General features: G+C 38.5%; 2 protein-coding genes across 2 annotated transcripts; one reads left to right on the top strand and one right to left on the bottom strand.

The window, feature by feature from the left end:
• Nucleotides 1-1,274: 1,274 nt before the first annotated feature.
• On the top strand, nt 1,275-2,325 carry LSm7 (U6 snRNA-associated Sm-like protein LSm7). The gene is made up of 3 exons (XM_028314708.1): nt 1,275-1,419; nt 1,494-1,677; nt 2,113-2,325. Exons 1-3 carry the CDS (start codon nt 1,387-1,389, stop codon nt 2,250-2,252), a joined length of 357 nt encoding a protein of 118 aa, XP_028170509.1. The 5' UTR covers nt 1,275-1,386; the 3' UTR covers nt 2,253-2,325.
• Nucleotides 2,326-2,400: 75 nt separating this feature from the next.
• ChLD3 (Chitin and LDLR binding deacetylase 3) lies at nt 2,401-14,434 on the bottom strand. The gene is made up of 10 exons (XM_028314707.1): nt 14,201-14,434; nt 14,009-14,084; nt 10,321-10,493; nt 9,785-9,921; nt 7,904-8,029; nt 7,247-7,452; nt 6,654-6,773; nt 6,065-6,222; nt 3,198-3,445; nt 2,401-2,893 (listed from the first exon to the last, which is right to left on the bottom strand). The coding sequence occupies exons 1-10, from the start codon at nt 14,250-14,252 to the stop codon at nt 2,615-2,617; spliced, it is 1,575 nt and encodes a 524-aa protein (XP_028170508.1). The 5' UTR covers nt 14,253-14,434; the 3' UTR covers nt 2,401-2,614.
• Between the last annotated feature and the right edge of the window lie 1,599 nt (nt 14,435-16,033).

The raw sequence follows: 16,033 nt of genomic DNA, 5'->3' as shown, positions 1-16,033 counted from the left end.
CCTCGACCTAAGCCCTAATGATTTCTATACTTTCCCTTAAATAAAGAATAAATTGCGTGGTCAGAGATTTTCATCACCTGAAGAAGCTGTGGAAGCCTACAAAACGGCCATTTTGGAGACCCAAACTTCCGAATGCAATGGTTGCTTCAATGCTTGGTTTCGTGTATGGAAAAATGTGTCAAATTTCGCGGAGAATACTTTAAAAAGCAATAAATACATGTTTAAATAGTAATGTTGTTTCACTTCCTTGATTCCCGAAATTTTCAGTGCCGCCCTCGTATGTATAGCCTGACCAGGAACATAAAAACCCTCGCCATGTTGCGGAAAACTAATGGTATAGATGACCCACGCTGAACTGTCCCGCCAAACTCAATGACAGGGGGGCGCTACCATCGTTCAACTATATGGTTTCCAACATGGCAAAAATCTGAACCAGCGATCCGGTATTGACGGTGGCGCCCCACTGTCAATGTCATCGACAGGACAATCCAGTATTTTGGAACTATACTAATTTCTTTTAATGGCAACAGTAACTGAAAACTTCATTGACATGTCACCTTGCATGTCAGTCTATTGCTGTCAAAGTGTAAACAAACTTTANAAAGTTAGTTTCCTATGTATTACTTTTCTCTATGATTTAACACACGTACGACTGTACTCAGTGTTGCACTATCAAATGCGATTGACGCGCCTCTATGCCAGGGTTTTTATGTTCCTGGTCAGGCTATAATGTTTTTACTGTAGTCGTGCGGCTTGTTGTGCGTACGCTAATTTATCCAAGATTATTTATACATAGAAGCAGAGGATGAATCCAGAGAGATTTTATGATAAGGTTACCTGCGAGACAGTGGAAATAATAATTTTACCGACGTGCAAAATAAACAATCAATAAATTGTGTACAATGTTTCAATATTCAGAAATATTTCCGGAATCCTCCAGAGCCCCGATTACGGTAATTTTTAACGTCTCCAATCCAGGCGCGCTTCATCGATTCTGCGATACTATTGGTCAAAACAGCTGACGTACGCTGTTTTGATCATTACGCTGACCAATCGTATCGCAGAATCGATGAAGCGCGTCTTGGAAACGTTAAAAATTACCGTAATCGGGGCTCAGATTTTTAGTTTTATTGATACTAATCGTACTATTTAGACTCTTTTAAATAGCAATACCGAAATCCGAAGTCTGGCCAAATTATTTCTGTCCAAGTTCAAAATCAATTTTGTAGGTTAGAAAAAGTTAGTTTGACTTTGACAAGCAACATAACCTATAATTTTTTTTAAGGTTTGTTTTGTTGTTGCTTGTTGTTGTTGGTGGTAAACTTTGTTTGTAGGATCACCTACGGCGTTTTATGTACACAGTTTGACAAAAAAATATTAAAAACAATGGCTTCCAAAGAAGGTGGTGATAAAACCAAGGTACTTTATCTTTTATCCACGGTTCAAAGCACTTGATAATAGAAAGTTGTTAAATCATTTCTTTTCTTGTTCAGACTGGTCAAGGTGCGGGAGATAATAAAGAAAAGCGGAGAAAAGAGTCTATTCTTGACCTGAGCAAATATCTAGAGAAAAGCATTCGAGTTAAATTCGCCGGTGGCCGAGAAGCGGCAGGCATACTGAAGGGTTATGATCCTCTCTTGAACCTTGTCTTGGACAATACTACAGAATTCCTAAGAGGCAAGTTGTCTACTGTACATGTCTATGTTCATTTGGTGTTTGTGGAAATGTTTATTTTGTTTTAAAGGGGTTTTTAAATTGCTGCAAAATGCCACGCAAAGGCAACGCAGCAGCAGTGCTGCGGCCACGCCGCTATCGCTAGGTTCATTAGTGTTGTACACTTAGGCTGAGTTGCACCACCTAACTTTAACCGTAACTACAACAATTACTGGTGTTTTTTTTGTATGGAATTTGACAGATTTCGGACATTTGTTAAAGTTTAAGTAAGATATTGCAACTCAGCCTATGTTTCGCGATGGACTTTGACAATAAACTTTGTGATCAGTTGTAAATTTGAAGGCCGTCGAAATTCTAGTAGTTTCTTTAGTCAGTGAGACATTTGCATTTGTATGAAATTGAACAGTGTGATTGATATGTGTTTTTATCAATTTGCAGATCCCGATGATCCATACAAGCTCCTAGATGACACAAGAGCACTAGGCTTAGTAGTGTGCAGAGGTACCTCGGTAGTGCTGATCTGTCCTGTGGATGGTATGGAGGCCATACCCAATCCATTCATCACACAAGAAGGATAACCCTTTCCATATGTTAAGTAATCTTGTACTATTTTTTGTAAACTATGTTCACTAAATGATAAGTAATCTTAAACAGTATGTTTTATTTTTTTAATTGACCACAAGACTACTATTAAAAAAGTCAGGAGAATGCTAAAAGAAAACAGAATTAAAGTTTAGTCTTTATTGTAGTCATAATAAATAAGTCTTACATTTAGTAATGTATTGCACACATTGTCAATTACATAAATCACATAGAAAATGTGTCAAAAATACTGAGATGTAAAAAACAATTTACAAAAGTACATTATCTACTTAAAATTAAAGTCAAATAATTTAATTTACTGGTAACTAACAATATAAAATTTAACTGCATCTGTTGGTCACTCAACACCAAACTCATTTCTTAACCATGGATATGTTTTTGGACATTCAGTGCAGGTTATCATGTACCTGTCATGAGCAAGTATTTTGGACTGTAGTTTGCATGTGGTGGGCTTCGAACAGGCAGTTTCGTAGTCCAGGAGCCTTCTGCTTGCACACAGCCAGGGATAGAAGTTCTTCAGTTGTAAGACAGGAGTTGGTCTCTTCATCCATTCAATGGCTTGTCGGTTTGTGACGAAGTAAACATCTGGGAGCTTCAAAACTTCATCAATGAATTTCTGAAAGTAAGTAAAATAAGTGTTCATAATGAACTGTACTCGTATTTATGGCCATTTTATAGAGTTGGCCTTTTGTAGGTAATAAATCTAAACTAATTATTTAGGTATGTTATTAATCAATTTTATTCATTTTATCAACAATTATATTTTATTAATTTTGGTTAGAAAGCAATTACAAGACCTGCACTGATAGGTTTTACCTCCAGTGCCACTAAAGATTGACCCACATCTTTTTCTAACACTTTAATATTTGCTACACTTGGGGTTGAAGCTTTATTATAGAGTATTCTGTGTCCATACATACCTTGAATTCCATCAAATATTCATCACTAGACTTCAGCCAGGTGGATTCTAGATGGATACCGAATGGCGCCCGGTTGGTCAAGTAGTGACGTTTGAAGTTGTTCATCAGGATGTTGTAGACGTCATCTCTTGCCGGTTTGGTCGGGCATCGGTCCAGGGTGGCGCAGGTCTCTGTGCCGTTCACGAGCGGGTTGATGACCATCTCCCAGAGGCCTGCGTAACTTCTAGTAGGACAGTACTGGTTGTCTCCTGTGGATTAAAAGGAAGACGTATTGGTATGCTAATTTTATGCTGACATATTAGGTCGAGCGTGAATACGTAGTGTGGGTAAGGTGTACTGACAATCTGGTGAAGGTCGCGGGAATGGATGCGGACAGCTTAGGATCGGTCGTTGTGGAAACCTTGTCCAGCAGTGTACGTTATTATGCAAAACGAACAAGGGAGAAGACCCGCTTCTCCCTGATGCCTAATGTATCACGAATATGTGGCTAGACAAAATAATATAACGAATTGAAATCATGCTTTCACGGCAATCGATATCTAAAAAGGACATCATCCATTTTGGTCCAAAATCAAAAGTGCCGGCCAAAAAATAAAAGTGCTGTATTCTGATAGAATACGTCCGCCTTAGCATTTATTACTATGGCACCAAAGCTGTAGCACCACTGTGCATCGTAGTATTTGAGCTCTAAAAATATATGAAACGACTGACTTTGATCTCAAATACTACGATGCACAGTGGTGCTATAGCTTTGGTGTCATAGTAACAAATACTAAGGCGGACGTATTCTGTCAGAATACAGCACTTTTTTTTTATTGGCCGACATTTTTGATTTTGAACAAAAAATTTATGAATCGTCGATGAATTTTAGATCTCAAATACTCGACGCACAGTGGTGCTACAGCTTTGGTGCCATAGTAACAAATGCTAAGGCGGACGTATTCTGTCAGAAGACAGCACTTTTTGTTATTGGCCGACACTTTTGATTTTGAACAAAAAATGTATGAATCGTCGATGAATTTTAGATCTCAAATACTCGACGCATAGTGGTGCTACAGCTTTGGTGCCATAGTAACAAATGCTAAGGCGGACGTATTCTGTCAGAACTTTTTTTTTTATTGGCCGACACTTTTGATTTTGAACAAAAAATGTATGAATAATCGATGACTTTTAGATCTCAAATACTCGACGCACAGTGGAGCTACGGCTTTGGTGCCATAGTAACAAATGCTAAGGCAGACGTATTCTGTCAGAATACAGCACTTTTTTTTGTTGGCCGGCACTTTTGATTTTGGACCAAAAATATATGAAACGTGCATGATGTCCTTTAGTTTAGTAGGTCGTCATAAAACGTCTGGCCTGCTTTCGTTTCGGTTATAATACATTTTTATTAAAATTAAATACCGTTAGCTACAAAAGTGTGCATGCCAAGTATTTCGGCGCAGAACAATACTGTTATGATCATAAAATTAATACAAATTGACTTTTAACTGCGAAATTACTATCTACCGCATTCTTGTGCGTGCGTTATGTCACTGGCGTTAACAATAGCGCATCTGCAATGGTGCAATATTGTCTCCGAGGCATCGGCCTCGCATCTTACTTCATCATCAGTCACACGCTCCACTTATTTATGCGCTAATTAGCCAATTATTTAACTTCATAACGGTGTAGATCCGCAGATACATTGTAATGTACATTGTAATGTAATTGCGAGATTTACAAGTAATCGTCCTCTATATTCAGGTCATTTGTAAATGACCTGAATATAGAGGACGATTACTTGGGGGTCATCCATAAAGTACGTCACACGTAAAGAGGGGGGGAGGGGGTTGACAAAGTGTGACATGGTGTGACAAGGGGTGGGAGGGGTCCTAAGTTTTGTGACATCACATTTCAATTGTTTCAAATTTTTGATATAATGTTGATTTCATAAAAAAAAGTGCTTAATTTAAATGGAAATAAAACTAATTTCGGAACTGCTGTTAATTTAATAATTTTTCGATGTGAAATTGCAAAACATGTGACGTCACACTAGGGAGGGGGGGGTCTCAGAAATGTGACCACCTGTGACAAGGACGGAGGGGGGGTCAAAAAATCATGAAATTCGTGTGACGTACTTTATGGATGGCCCCTTGTAAATCTCGCAAAAAATGTTGTCAGACCGACACGTAAAAATCCATTTCTTCTTCAAATCAATTTATCAAGTTATATCAACCACTTTGCACAAAAGCAGTAGTTTCGAATTAAGGATCTTAAGACTGGAATCCTTTTGCAAGCTCAATGCTATATTTTAATAATTAATTAGTAGGTATTTATATGTTTTTGCACTTATTTGAACTAACATTATTACCTCCTCCGATTCTGAAAATGCTTTCACTGGTTGAAAGCTGCTGATAGCTATTATGATGTAGTCGTGTCTATTCTAATCGAATCGCGCTGAATGAATTATTGGATTAGATGCAGCTATTATGCATAAAATCACAAAATTAACACTGATAGCTGTTGAGTGAGCTTTAATTCTAGCATGAAAATAGCTACAAATGAAAGCCGGAGAAAGAACATTATAGCACGCTTTTGCGGGAGAAATCTTAATACTCGTATGTTGCTGAGGTAATCGCCTCAAGCAAACTACGTACTTTCAGAGATTATGCATTATAAGAACAACCCCAAGGTGATTACGATGTTTTTTGCTCGAATTTACGAGCTTTCGTATGTAGGTAAAATGTAAACGAAATAGTTTTTATGAACTATTAGCCCTCCAAGACGTGATGCCCTACTTAACCAATTGCATCCGGCATTGTTGATGGTGGCATAGCAAACTAAGTATAAGTAAGTATAATTAGAATACATAGTATAGAAAATACCGGCACATCTGTGGGGCATCTTGTAGTCAAGCGTGTAGGGCCAGTACGGCGGGTTGATAGGTGGCGCCACCACAGTGGCGTCGTAAACGAAGCCAAACTCCTGCATCATCAGGAATTGTCGGTTCCATCCGACGGACAGGAACGGTGCGCGAAGCCCTCTAAAAATAATTTTAACTAATAAGATTATTGAAGAAAGTAAAAAACATTATGCATGTTTTAAACTACATTAGTTGCCAATGTTGCCATTGTATCGGAAATTCACGATCACGACATTGCTTTGTTGTGAAATGTTATGCAATTAAGAATAACGATAAGCATCCATAATTTTGAATATTGAATATTAATGCAGTACTACCTATATGCGAATAATTTACATTAATTTGCAAGTGTACGTGTAACCATTGGAGACCACTAAAATGGATTAGCTCCTTGAAGTAAGGCGATTAAATGAATATGAATGACTATGACTCCTCACTTTCAGGACTCAGGATTGTAATGTGGATAATACACAAAGCAGCTTATTTTCATTTCAAAAACCCGAGACGTTTAGTCTAACTAGTAAGACGTTTTTAATCCAAAAATAATTTACCTGAAATCTTCCATTCTGACTCTACTGAATCTGTTGATGATGTTGGCTTGCCCGACCATCTCGTCAAACCAGTCTTCTACGGTTGCATTTTTAGACCACCATTCCTCCGGTTCTCGGCGTCTGGGTGAAATTAATATAAATTAGTGAAAATGGAGTTAATCGTTTGTTGTCGTCTAGATACAAACAAAATTTAAAATTGGTGATAGATAATAAATTATTATAAATAATAAAGTAGCCGCGATATACGGACTCCTAAATTGTTCGTTTGATGCGTGTAATTGAATGAAACAACTGAAGCACTATTTATCACAGAGTTATGTAACGGTATTTGTAAAAAACTGGAGGAAGTCATGCTATCGAACATACGAGTATTTTTGCGAATGAAAGAATTGCCTCCTTAGGTTGTAAGCCTTTATGTAAGTAGGTTTCTACTAATTGAATAAGACCTATTCCAATTCTTTATGTAGTAAGCGAGTGGTAGAGATAACTGTGGTTGTTAGTCCGTAGGTATTCTTTAGATAATAAGTAAGCTACAAGTACACATTGAGGATATCTTTGCCTTTGTTACTACCTTTACATATTTTCATACTCACGTGATAGAGTTAATCGCTATCTCATGGCCATCGTTCCACAGTTTCTGCACGTGTCTGTAGTTGGTGTACGAATGGGACACGAAGAACGTGGCCTTAATGGGACACCCGTTGGGGTTGCGGCGCTCCGTGAACAGGTGCTTCGTGTAGATGTCCCAGTTCTCGTGATTGACTGGCCCGCTGAACGTCAGGGTTATCATTTGAGGCGTCTGCAGTGTAATTTGATATTTTATAATTAGATTTTTTTGTGTCTTATTATTAAAACAGATGGTACCATTCCCATTTCCCACGTCTGAGTCCCATTGCTAATCGACATCTTACACATTCATCATCATCATCTCAGCTATAGGACGTCCACTGCTGAACTTAGGCCTCCTCCAATGCTTTCCATGTTGCCCGGTTGGTAGCGGCCTGCGTCCAGCACCTTCCTGCTACCTTTACGATATCGTTGGTCCACCTTGTGGGTGGACGTCTCACGCTGCGTTTCCGCAATCTTACACATTGTAAGAATCGAAAGTGTAATTTTTTGTTTGACTTGCTCGTCGAGTTGTTTCTGTTATGCTCGAATCGTAACTAAATAAAAAACTATGTAGGTACAAGTACAGCATTACAACACACACAACATACTACAGCATTAATATTTGCAAGCCTGACGCTCACCTGACTGGTCACCAGCCTCCCAGGAGTCTCAGTACCGTTCTTGCTGCAGAAACAGTTCGGAAGCTCGCACATGCCAGGGTCGCATGGCAACGCAGCATTCGGGTCGTAAGATACGTCACACCAGCCCTGTGTCGTAAACGCACAGATTACATTATATGTAGTTCGTTTGTTTTGTCCACTGCTGGATAAAAACCTTCCCCAAGGATTTCTAGAAAGAAAAAATCGGCCCCATAGTAGAGGAGATCGTGGTATTCGTGGTCACATTTTCGTAAAAATAGGTAGACATTTCAGCTCTATATTTCACGGTTTATGCGCCTTGTATGGTTTTCGCAAAGATGTTAAAGCTTTGGGGTAGGTTTTATTAGAATTGTAAGGTCATATAATAGGAGGAAGTGTTCAGATGTCATCAAACCTTCCGAATTCCTGAGCCCTTTGTTTAGCAGGTCTTTTCAGCTGAGATTAGAAACCCTCTTTTATAGTCTCTTGGTAGAGGCAATCGACGGTTCTCACGTTTTCTTACATCCATCCCTAATGAATAAAATGAACCCTAATTATTAAATTAATTTTGCTTTCAACCAAACATTTGAATTCAAGCAACCAGTTAATAACTAACTAAACTACACCCTGCAAGTTGTGTGAGCAGTTTTACCAGACCCATTTGATGTGAGATAAGCTTACTATAAAACTGAAGTATTTAATACCTATTTGGGAAGATCGGTTGTATTTATTATCACCCTTGGGACTGTAACCACACCACTCTTTACGGATGACGGAACACTAAGTACGATATGAGTTTCTTCGTGGTGAAACTTGGTTGGTTATGTGTTTAATTTGATGTAGTTATTACGTGTTGTGTAGAACTTTTGTGGAAGTGAGAGTGTAATGAGCTGTAACTATATCATTTCCTGTTATAAATCTACTTATGCTGTTTATTCCTACTTACTCACGCTTACGTAAGATTTATTCTTGACTTTGAAATCAAGTCTACATCATACCCAATTAATACTTAGGCTCGATTCGACCAAACTTTTATCCGAGAATAACTCCTGGTATAACTGGCACATTGACAGTTTCAGTATGGGAAATATGTAAAAAAAATGACGATTTATTCTGAGATTAATATTTCCTCTTGTTTGGTCGAATCCACCCTTAGTTAAATTATTACCTACAATAGTAGGTAATTATTGTGTTTCTTGACTAAAAAGTACCTACCTACCTAAGTATAATATTTTTTGTGGGTCTGTAATATCAGATTGTAACATGTTTACTAGCTTTCTAGTGCTTCGTCGCTCATGCCAACTTTATGCAAGCCACACTACTGTACGACTTGTTGAATACTCATGTGTTGCGTAAGCTGCAGGAGAAAATGTCGATCACAGAGCAATTATTTGTTCTCGTCACCTTAATGCGGTTCGGAAATAGTAACTCAGGCGGTTTTTAAGCATTCGTTTGTTTCAGCCAAATGACGTCTACTGCTGCACAAAGGCCTCCCCCAAAGATTTCCATAACGACCGGTCCTGCACTGCACCGCATTTTAAGCATTATTTTATCGAAACTTCAGAGCTAATCATGACGATAATCAAATAATGAAGGGGATGGTATTGAAATTCGAGTTAGCAGAATGAGTGTGTCGATCCGACAAAGAAGAAGAATACTAGAGTTAACATTTCTTTGATAGCATCTGACTTTGGTCAATGGCCACTTGTCTACGCCTTTTAAACTGGGGCCGCGTGGTAGCGAACTCACTGTAGGCTGAAGCCTGTGCTGTGTCCTGCAATGGAACCTCATACTGGGTATGCGTGGTGGCCAACTCACAGTAGGATGAAGCCTGTACCCTGCTATGTAATTTATATCGGTAGGCTAAACTGGCAACACCGTTACCTCATCAGAAGAGTCGTTGCAGTCGCCGGAGCCATCGCAGAAGTACTCCGCGGGTAGGCAGGCGCCATCCGCGCAGCCCAAGTGCGTGTCGTTGGCGCAGCTCGCCTGCTCCAAGAGAGGCTGTGGTATTAATATTTCTGCAAACATATTTTAATTTGCATTGAGTGTTTCATTAATAAACGTTTCTATTAAAAACGTGAGATGCTAGTTATTTTCTATGACCTGAATGCAGGTATTATTCTACTCTACCTAATTATTTGATGGTCAAACACAAACTTGAGAGTATGGAGCGGGTACACCACACCTCTGCCTTAAATCCGCTAATATGTTTTCTGGCTGACTTATGCCCAAACCTAGTATTATATTATCTGTGCCCAAATGTAAGAAGAAAAAATATGATGCGATTTCTGTGAGTGTATTTAGAGACACACAAGTCTCTATAACAAAATGTTCTCTTAAAACACCGTCAGTTAATAACTCATTTTCAGGATACTGATTTATGGCCCATGTCTTCAACTTGTGATGTGTCTACAAACCTGTGGATATGTCGCAGTTGAAGACGTTCTGCGCCGAGTCGCACTTCTGCCGGTTGACGTCGAACAGCAGGCCTTCTGAGCAGCGGAACTCGTAGACTTCTTTGTCCACGCAGAGGTAGTATTTTGCGCACTCTTCCTTCGTCCACATGCTTTCCTCCGGTCGGTCCGGATTCCTAAAATTTGGATGAATTGAGGCGTCAGGTGTGTATTAGAACGAAGCTCCAAATCCATTCAAGCATTGATTAGTCTTGTCTGCAATGTCCTTTACGACTGTGACGCTAGGTCACAAAAGCTAGGTCTACTGAGCAGTGCCGGATTAAGCCAGCGCGGGGCCTGTAGCAAATTTCTATCAAGGGGCCCTTGGTTTGCTTTAGGTTCTCAAGTTTAGGGTATTAAATGAAACAAAACTGTTACAAATAAACTTTTCTTGATTTAGAGATAACACTTTCAATATCAACTTCTTTAAGCAAATCATGCTCTATATTCAACAAAGTAAGATGATTAACATGTTATTGTCCCATCGTGTTCCTTAATTCATTTTTAATACGTTTTAATGTTGAAAAAGAACGTTCGCCACTGCAGTTTGTGATCATGAGAGACATGTAAATGCGCAAGGCAATTTCTAAGTTTGGCAAACACGATTCTAAAAGTTTTTAAAATGATTAGTTTTTCAAACGTTGTTTGTAAAATGATCTTTTGTCATACGTTTTTTGTTAAATAATAGTAAACCTCATTTTTTAACTATCCGCTGTTTTACTTGAGACTCTAAAACACCTTGCTCTTAATCTACCGTCACTAGCTTTCAATAATCTCGAAACATGATCGATATGATAATCGATTAAAAAGGTTAGCTATATTCACTCATAAAATGAATCTATATTTTATAATAAATCAACCAACTATAGTAGATTGGATCGTGACTGAATTAATAAAATTTAAATAGTTCGCCTGTTTTCTCGAAATATTGATAATCGATTAAAAAGTATAATCTTGGCTACCTACAATAAACTCATAAACTAAATGTATACCTATAGAAAAAAAATAAAAATCTGGCCGCTTGAAGGGTAGAAATGTGGTATCTATAGATGCTAGTCTAAATATGTCGATTATAATTAAACATTATAGGTCATTATAGGCCAGTAGAATTACATTTTAAATCGGAGATAATTCCTACAAAAGATTTTATCGCTTTAATGGCTTCATTGGTTGCCCATTAAGACTGTCCTAGGTTTTCGACTTCGACGGAGTTGTGCTTGAGTGGTGGGGGGCCCCCGAAAGGGGCGCTTTTTAGGTTTTCCGGTTATATCGCGTAAAGGACTTACCCTATCGAAAAGTGGTCTGCCTGTCGGTTGAAGGGCATTTAATCCTGCATTAAATAAGACCAAATTCATACGTTTTGGACAAACCGTTCTCGTCCAAATGTTCGGCAAAGTAGGAAAAATCGTAACTCGTAAGTCTTGATAGGGTTACACTGGTTGAGGCGCTCCTTTTCAAGACTTGGAAGCCCGCGGGTAGCGAGCCATTGGACGTGGAGAGGGTTATACACATATTTTCTACTTTTCCGAACATTTGCACGAGAACGGTTTGTTCAAAACATATATATTTGGTCTTATTTAATGCAGGATTAAATGCCCTTCAACCGTCAGGAAGACTACTTTTCGATAGGGTAAGTCTTTTACGCGGTATAACCGGAAAACCGAAAAAACGCCCCTTTCGGGGGCCCCCACCACTTAAGCACAACTCCGTCGAAGTCGTAAACCTAGGAGAGTCTTTATGGGCAACTAATGAAGCCATTAAAGCACTAAAATCTTTAGTAGGAATTGTTTCAGATTTAATTCATTTTTGTGTTTAATTCTACTGGCCTATTAGAGAACATTCACGTTAAAAAGTTCGTAAAATACCTACCTACTTATTTTTATGATTTAACGTGATGAAATCGAGTTTTAGATTTTCCAGTGAAAGTAAAGCATAGCCTAATGCAAGATATTTTACGCTCCTATCTAAATTAATCTTTTTTTATTTCGGTCAGACAGGCGTTGGAGCGCGGGGCCCCCAAATTCGCGGGGCCCGTAGCATTTGCTACTCTTGCTACGTGGCTAATCCGGCACTGCTACTGAGTCAACCAGACTAGGTGTAATTTGTCTGTCATGGTCGCTAACGACCCGCAAACGCTGATTAGAAAGTACAAATCAGTTACGTACACAATGACAATAAGTAGGTACTTACTTACAATCATGTGTTTTGAATAATATTTTGTGTATTTGTAGAATAGGACGGACATGACTTAGTCTTTTGAGGTAATGTTCCTGATGTGCATATTACGAAAACGTGATCTGTTCGCCGCTTGTATTGCTGTTATCACATAGCCATTGAACAGCGAAAGTTAATTTCTCAAGACGCACCAAGGAAATGGTGTGTGGCATGGCGACACGTCACACAGCGGAGTGAGCAGTTCTAGGGTTGATACTTGATTAGGCAAAAAAGTATAGATAAGTACTAGAATTAGACGATTAGCCTTGTAATGCATCTGCGGTACCAAACGCACATGACTGGACTCTAGCTGTTTAATTTATGGGCTTATGGCCCTTCGATAAAGAGTGGACTCAGGTTGCCAAGCAGGTTTGTTTCATGTAGGTAGAAACTCTTAATAAAGGATGCAAGAAAATAAAACCCCAGCAGTGCGCTCTTTCCAGTGCCATCAAGTGCCTAGAGTCGTAAGTGTGTCCAGGAGGAGGACCAAGGGTTAGAGAAAAGGTTTTCTAGGCTACTCCGCTTTGTTGCCAGCAGGTTGAGACTTAAGACTGTTAGAAGCTTGGTAATGAGTCTTATGGATCGACACGCTCAAGGACAAGGACGCTAGGTAGCAACACCGCTAATCAAGAGAAAAGGCGTCTTGGATGTCAGTGATGTGATGTCACCCTAACAAGCTAGACAGTTGAGAGGGTTAATAAGACTGACCACAGTCCAGGGGTCCAAGCATTTGGTGCTACTGCTAACCCTAAAATAAGCGTTTTACAATCAACATCGTTGTCGTTCAGTCAAGGTTGCGGCGAAAGTCGTAGGGTCAATGACATGAAGTTGGAAATGCTTCCGCAGCCCGCGCTTGTGTGGCGCCACTGCCGCGTATTCGCATGTGCGGAAGTTACATCCGATTTTAATTATTGTTGATAAAATTTACCCACTGACACACAAACGTTTTTTTAAGATAATTGTAGTAACAATATTATGTTCATATTGTTATTGTCGGGCCTGTGCTAAAACGAATTTATGATGGAGGATGAAGATATTTTAACCGATTGAGTCCCAGACGGCATTAATTAATGTCATAACAATTGATTATATATTGTGTCTAGATTCGCGGAGCTTGAAGGATTAATTACCTACGTACCACCACCCACTGATCATACGTTAGCTAAACTCTACTAAACTAAATAACAGGCCTAATTGACTGTTAGTTAAAATTAAAATTTATTCCTGTCCATGTTAGAAATCACTTGCCACAATCAAATCGATCATCGATTTTATTCATCCACTCTTCCTACATTTTCCTACATTTTAAACACTTTCATTTTCGCAGTCTGGTATTTTGTAGTTTGGTCTTGTGACTAAAATCCGCGAAGAGGAACAGCATTCGCAAGTTAGGTAGGTAAACCCAAAAGAAAATCATTGTTCATCAATAGGTACTTACCTAAAAAATCTTCCATTTGCGTGACACTTTATATTATTACTCAAGCTTCTTTTCCTCACATTTTTACAGTTCACACCTGAAAATTAAACTTTATTTTAAACTTCTCTTTTTAAATAACAATTTATTATCTTTTTGAAGATTGTTTGATGACAATTTTTCGTCTGCGTTAGGTAATACGTAGGTATATTTTACCTAGAAGAAACACAAGCGCGAATATCGCGAAAAAGCGCGCCAGGCGAGGCATGATGCGGGCCCGGTCTGCGTAGAAACACTGACTTATGAATACGGTTATTCATTCGCAGACTACTTTCTTTCACTTTGTTGCTTCGTATTCGTATGGGGGGCTTACGTATTGCACTGTAAAGTGTAAACGCTCCGTGCACGCATCAGAGGAGTTTGTTCCTTGATTTAAAATGTTTAAAGTACGAGTAGGTAGTATTCAATTCAATACACGTAGGTATTTATCTCTTATTAATAGTACATTTTTTATATTAATATTTATGACCTAAAGAGCATTTAGGACGTTATTTGGATCAAATATGTAATTGCTCAAAATGAATAATAAATAAATAAAATTTATTGACTAATGTACTTAACTGTAGTACTTGACGGGTTTACCCAAGTGAACTAATCAGATGGTCCGAGCAGTCGCCTGGCAAGCGATAAGGTCGTGGGTTCGATTCCCATTTTAGAGGCTATTAGATTTTTTAAGTATATTTTCTGGCTCCCAGCACGCCCAGACTTAGCTTAGGGTCATTGTCATTTTTTTTCGACGCCTACGCGCCTCCCTGATCTGATTTCTGTTCAAAAATAACCTACCATACCAGTTGTAGCCTAGTTATCAGAAAAACTACAATTAATTAGACTAGCCTATATAAATAACTACTTCAGAAGCTATTTTATACGGTACTAGCTTTCCGCCCGCGGCTTCGCCCGCGTGGAATTTTGTCTGTCACAGAAAAACTTTATCGCGCGCGTCCCTGTTTCAAAAACCGGGATAAAAACTATCCTATGTTCTTTCCCGGGACTCAAACTATCTCTATGCCAAATTTCATCAAAATCGGTTGCGAGGTTTAAGCGGGAAAGCGTAACAGACAGACAGACAGACAGACAGACAGACAGACAGACAGACAGAGTTACTTTCGCATTTATAATATTAGTTGGGATTAGTTCGGTGGCCTCTTATGTTGACACCAAGTCCATAATATTTTGCTTACAAAGTTTAAATAGTTTTAGTGGTTCATAACATTTTAAACGTTGTGCAGATGTGATATTTTTTCACTAAAAGCTAAATACAATTTGAGTGTATTTTAATATGCATTTATACCTATAGAAATTAACTAGGCATAGGAAAGTAAAACATAATGAGTAACGATGAAAAAGTACCTATTTATTGTGAAAAAATACAAAAAGAAATAAATCTTTTCAGGCAAACAAAAACAAGTCTCTCTTATCTTATGAAACTATTAAACAGCTTAAATATTGTAACTGCCCTTTTTATCACTATCATCCGAAAAGTCTGCATAAGCCTCAGAGTCAGAGCTCATATAACTACCTTCAGAACTAACATTACTGTCTGCATCACTATCATCAGACACATCAGTGCCACTAAAATCAGTGTCATAATCTGCATCGGTTGATGGAAAGGAGTATTCATCAGAGTCAGGGTTTTCAAAACTAATGTCAAGTTTATCATTCTCATCATCCCATTTGTGATCATTATCATAATACTCTCTTTCCAGCTTTTTAACATGTTGCAGTTGTTTTTCCCAATCTTCTTTTGTCACAGACGTAACAGCTTCTTCAATAATTTTTTCAAACGAATTCTGCGGCTTCTCTTCTCGTTTTTTTGCAATTCGCTTTTTTATTATATCCCAGATGTTACCCATTGGACTTAAATCAGAGTAAAATGGAAGACGGAAAACAGTATGGCCAGCTGCTATTAGAGTACAGTCAGCACTATAATTTATTTTTGGCACATTTTTCGAAATTAAAACACGGAGTTCCACAAGAGTACAATTGTCT

Source organism: Ostrinia furnacalis, unplaced genomic scaffold (genome assembly GCF_004193835.3).
Source record: "Ostrinia furnacalis isolate ACB-3 unplaced genomic scaffold, ASM419383v2 OfSCF4894, whole genome shotgun sequence".
Taxonomy (NCBI): Eukaryota; Metazoa; Arthropoda; class Insecta; order Lepidoptera; family Crambidae; genus Ostrinia; species Ostrinia furnacalis.
The sequence above is the reverse complement of the archived record's forward strand: the minus strand, read 5'-3'. Positions and strand labels throughout refer to the sequence as shown.

What these genes read in the sequence shown, in the direction of transcription:
- LSm7 (XM_028314708.1), top strand. Translation starts at nt 1,387, where the DNA reads ATGGCTTCCAAAGAAGGTGGTGATAAAACCAAG. An exon ending in AAGGTGGTGATAAAACCAAG is followed by an intron (nt 1,420 to 1,493) that starts GTACTTTATCTT and finishes TTTCTTGTTCAG; the next exon opens with ACTGGTCAAGGTGCGGGAGA. An exon ending in TACTACAGAATTCCTAAGAG is followed by an intron (nt 1,678 to 2,112) that starts GCAAGTTGTCTA and finishes ATCAATTTGCAG; the next exon opens with ATCCCGATGATCCATACAAG.
- ChLD3 (XM_028314707.1), bottom strand. Translation starts at nt 14,252, where the DNA reads ATGCCTCGCCTGGCGCGCTTTTTCGCGATATTCGCGCTTGTGTTTCTT. An exon ending in GGAGGCTGGTGACCAGTCAG is followed by an intron (nt 7,453 to 7,903) that starts GTGAGCGTCAGG and finishes ATTACACTGCAG; the next exon opens with ACGCCTCAAATGATAACCCT. An exon ending in GTCAGAATGGAAGATTTCAG is followed by an intron (nt 6,223 to 6,653) that starts GTAAATTATTTT and finishes AATTATTTTTAG; the next exon opens with AGGGCTTCGCGCACCGTTCC.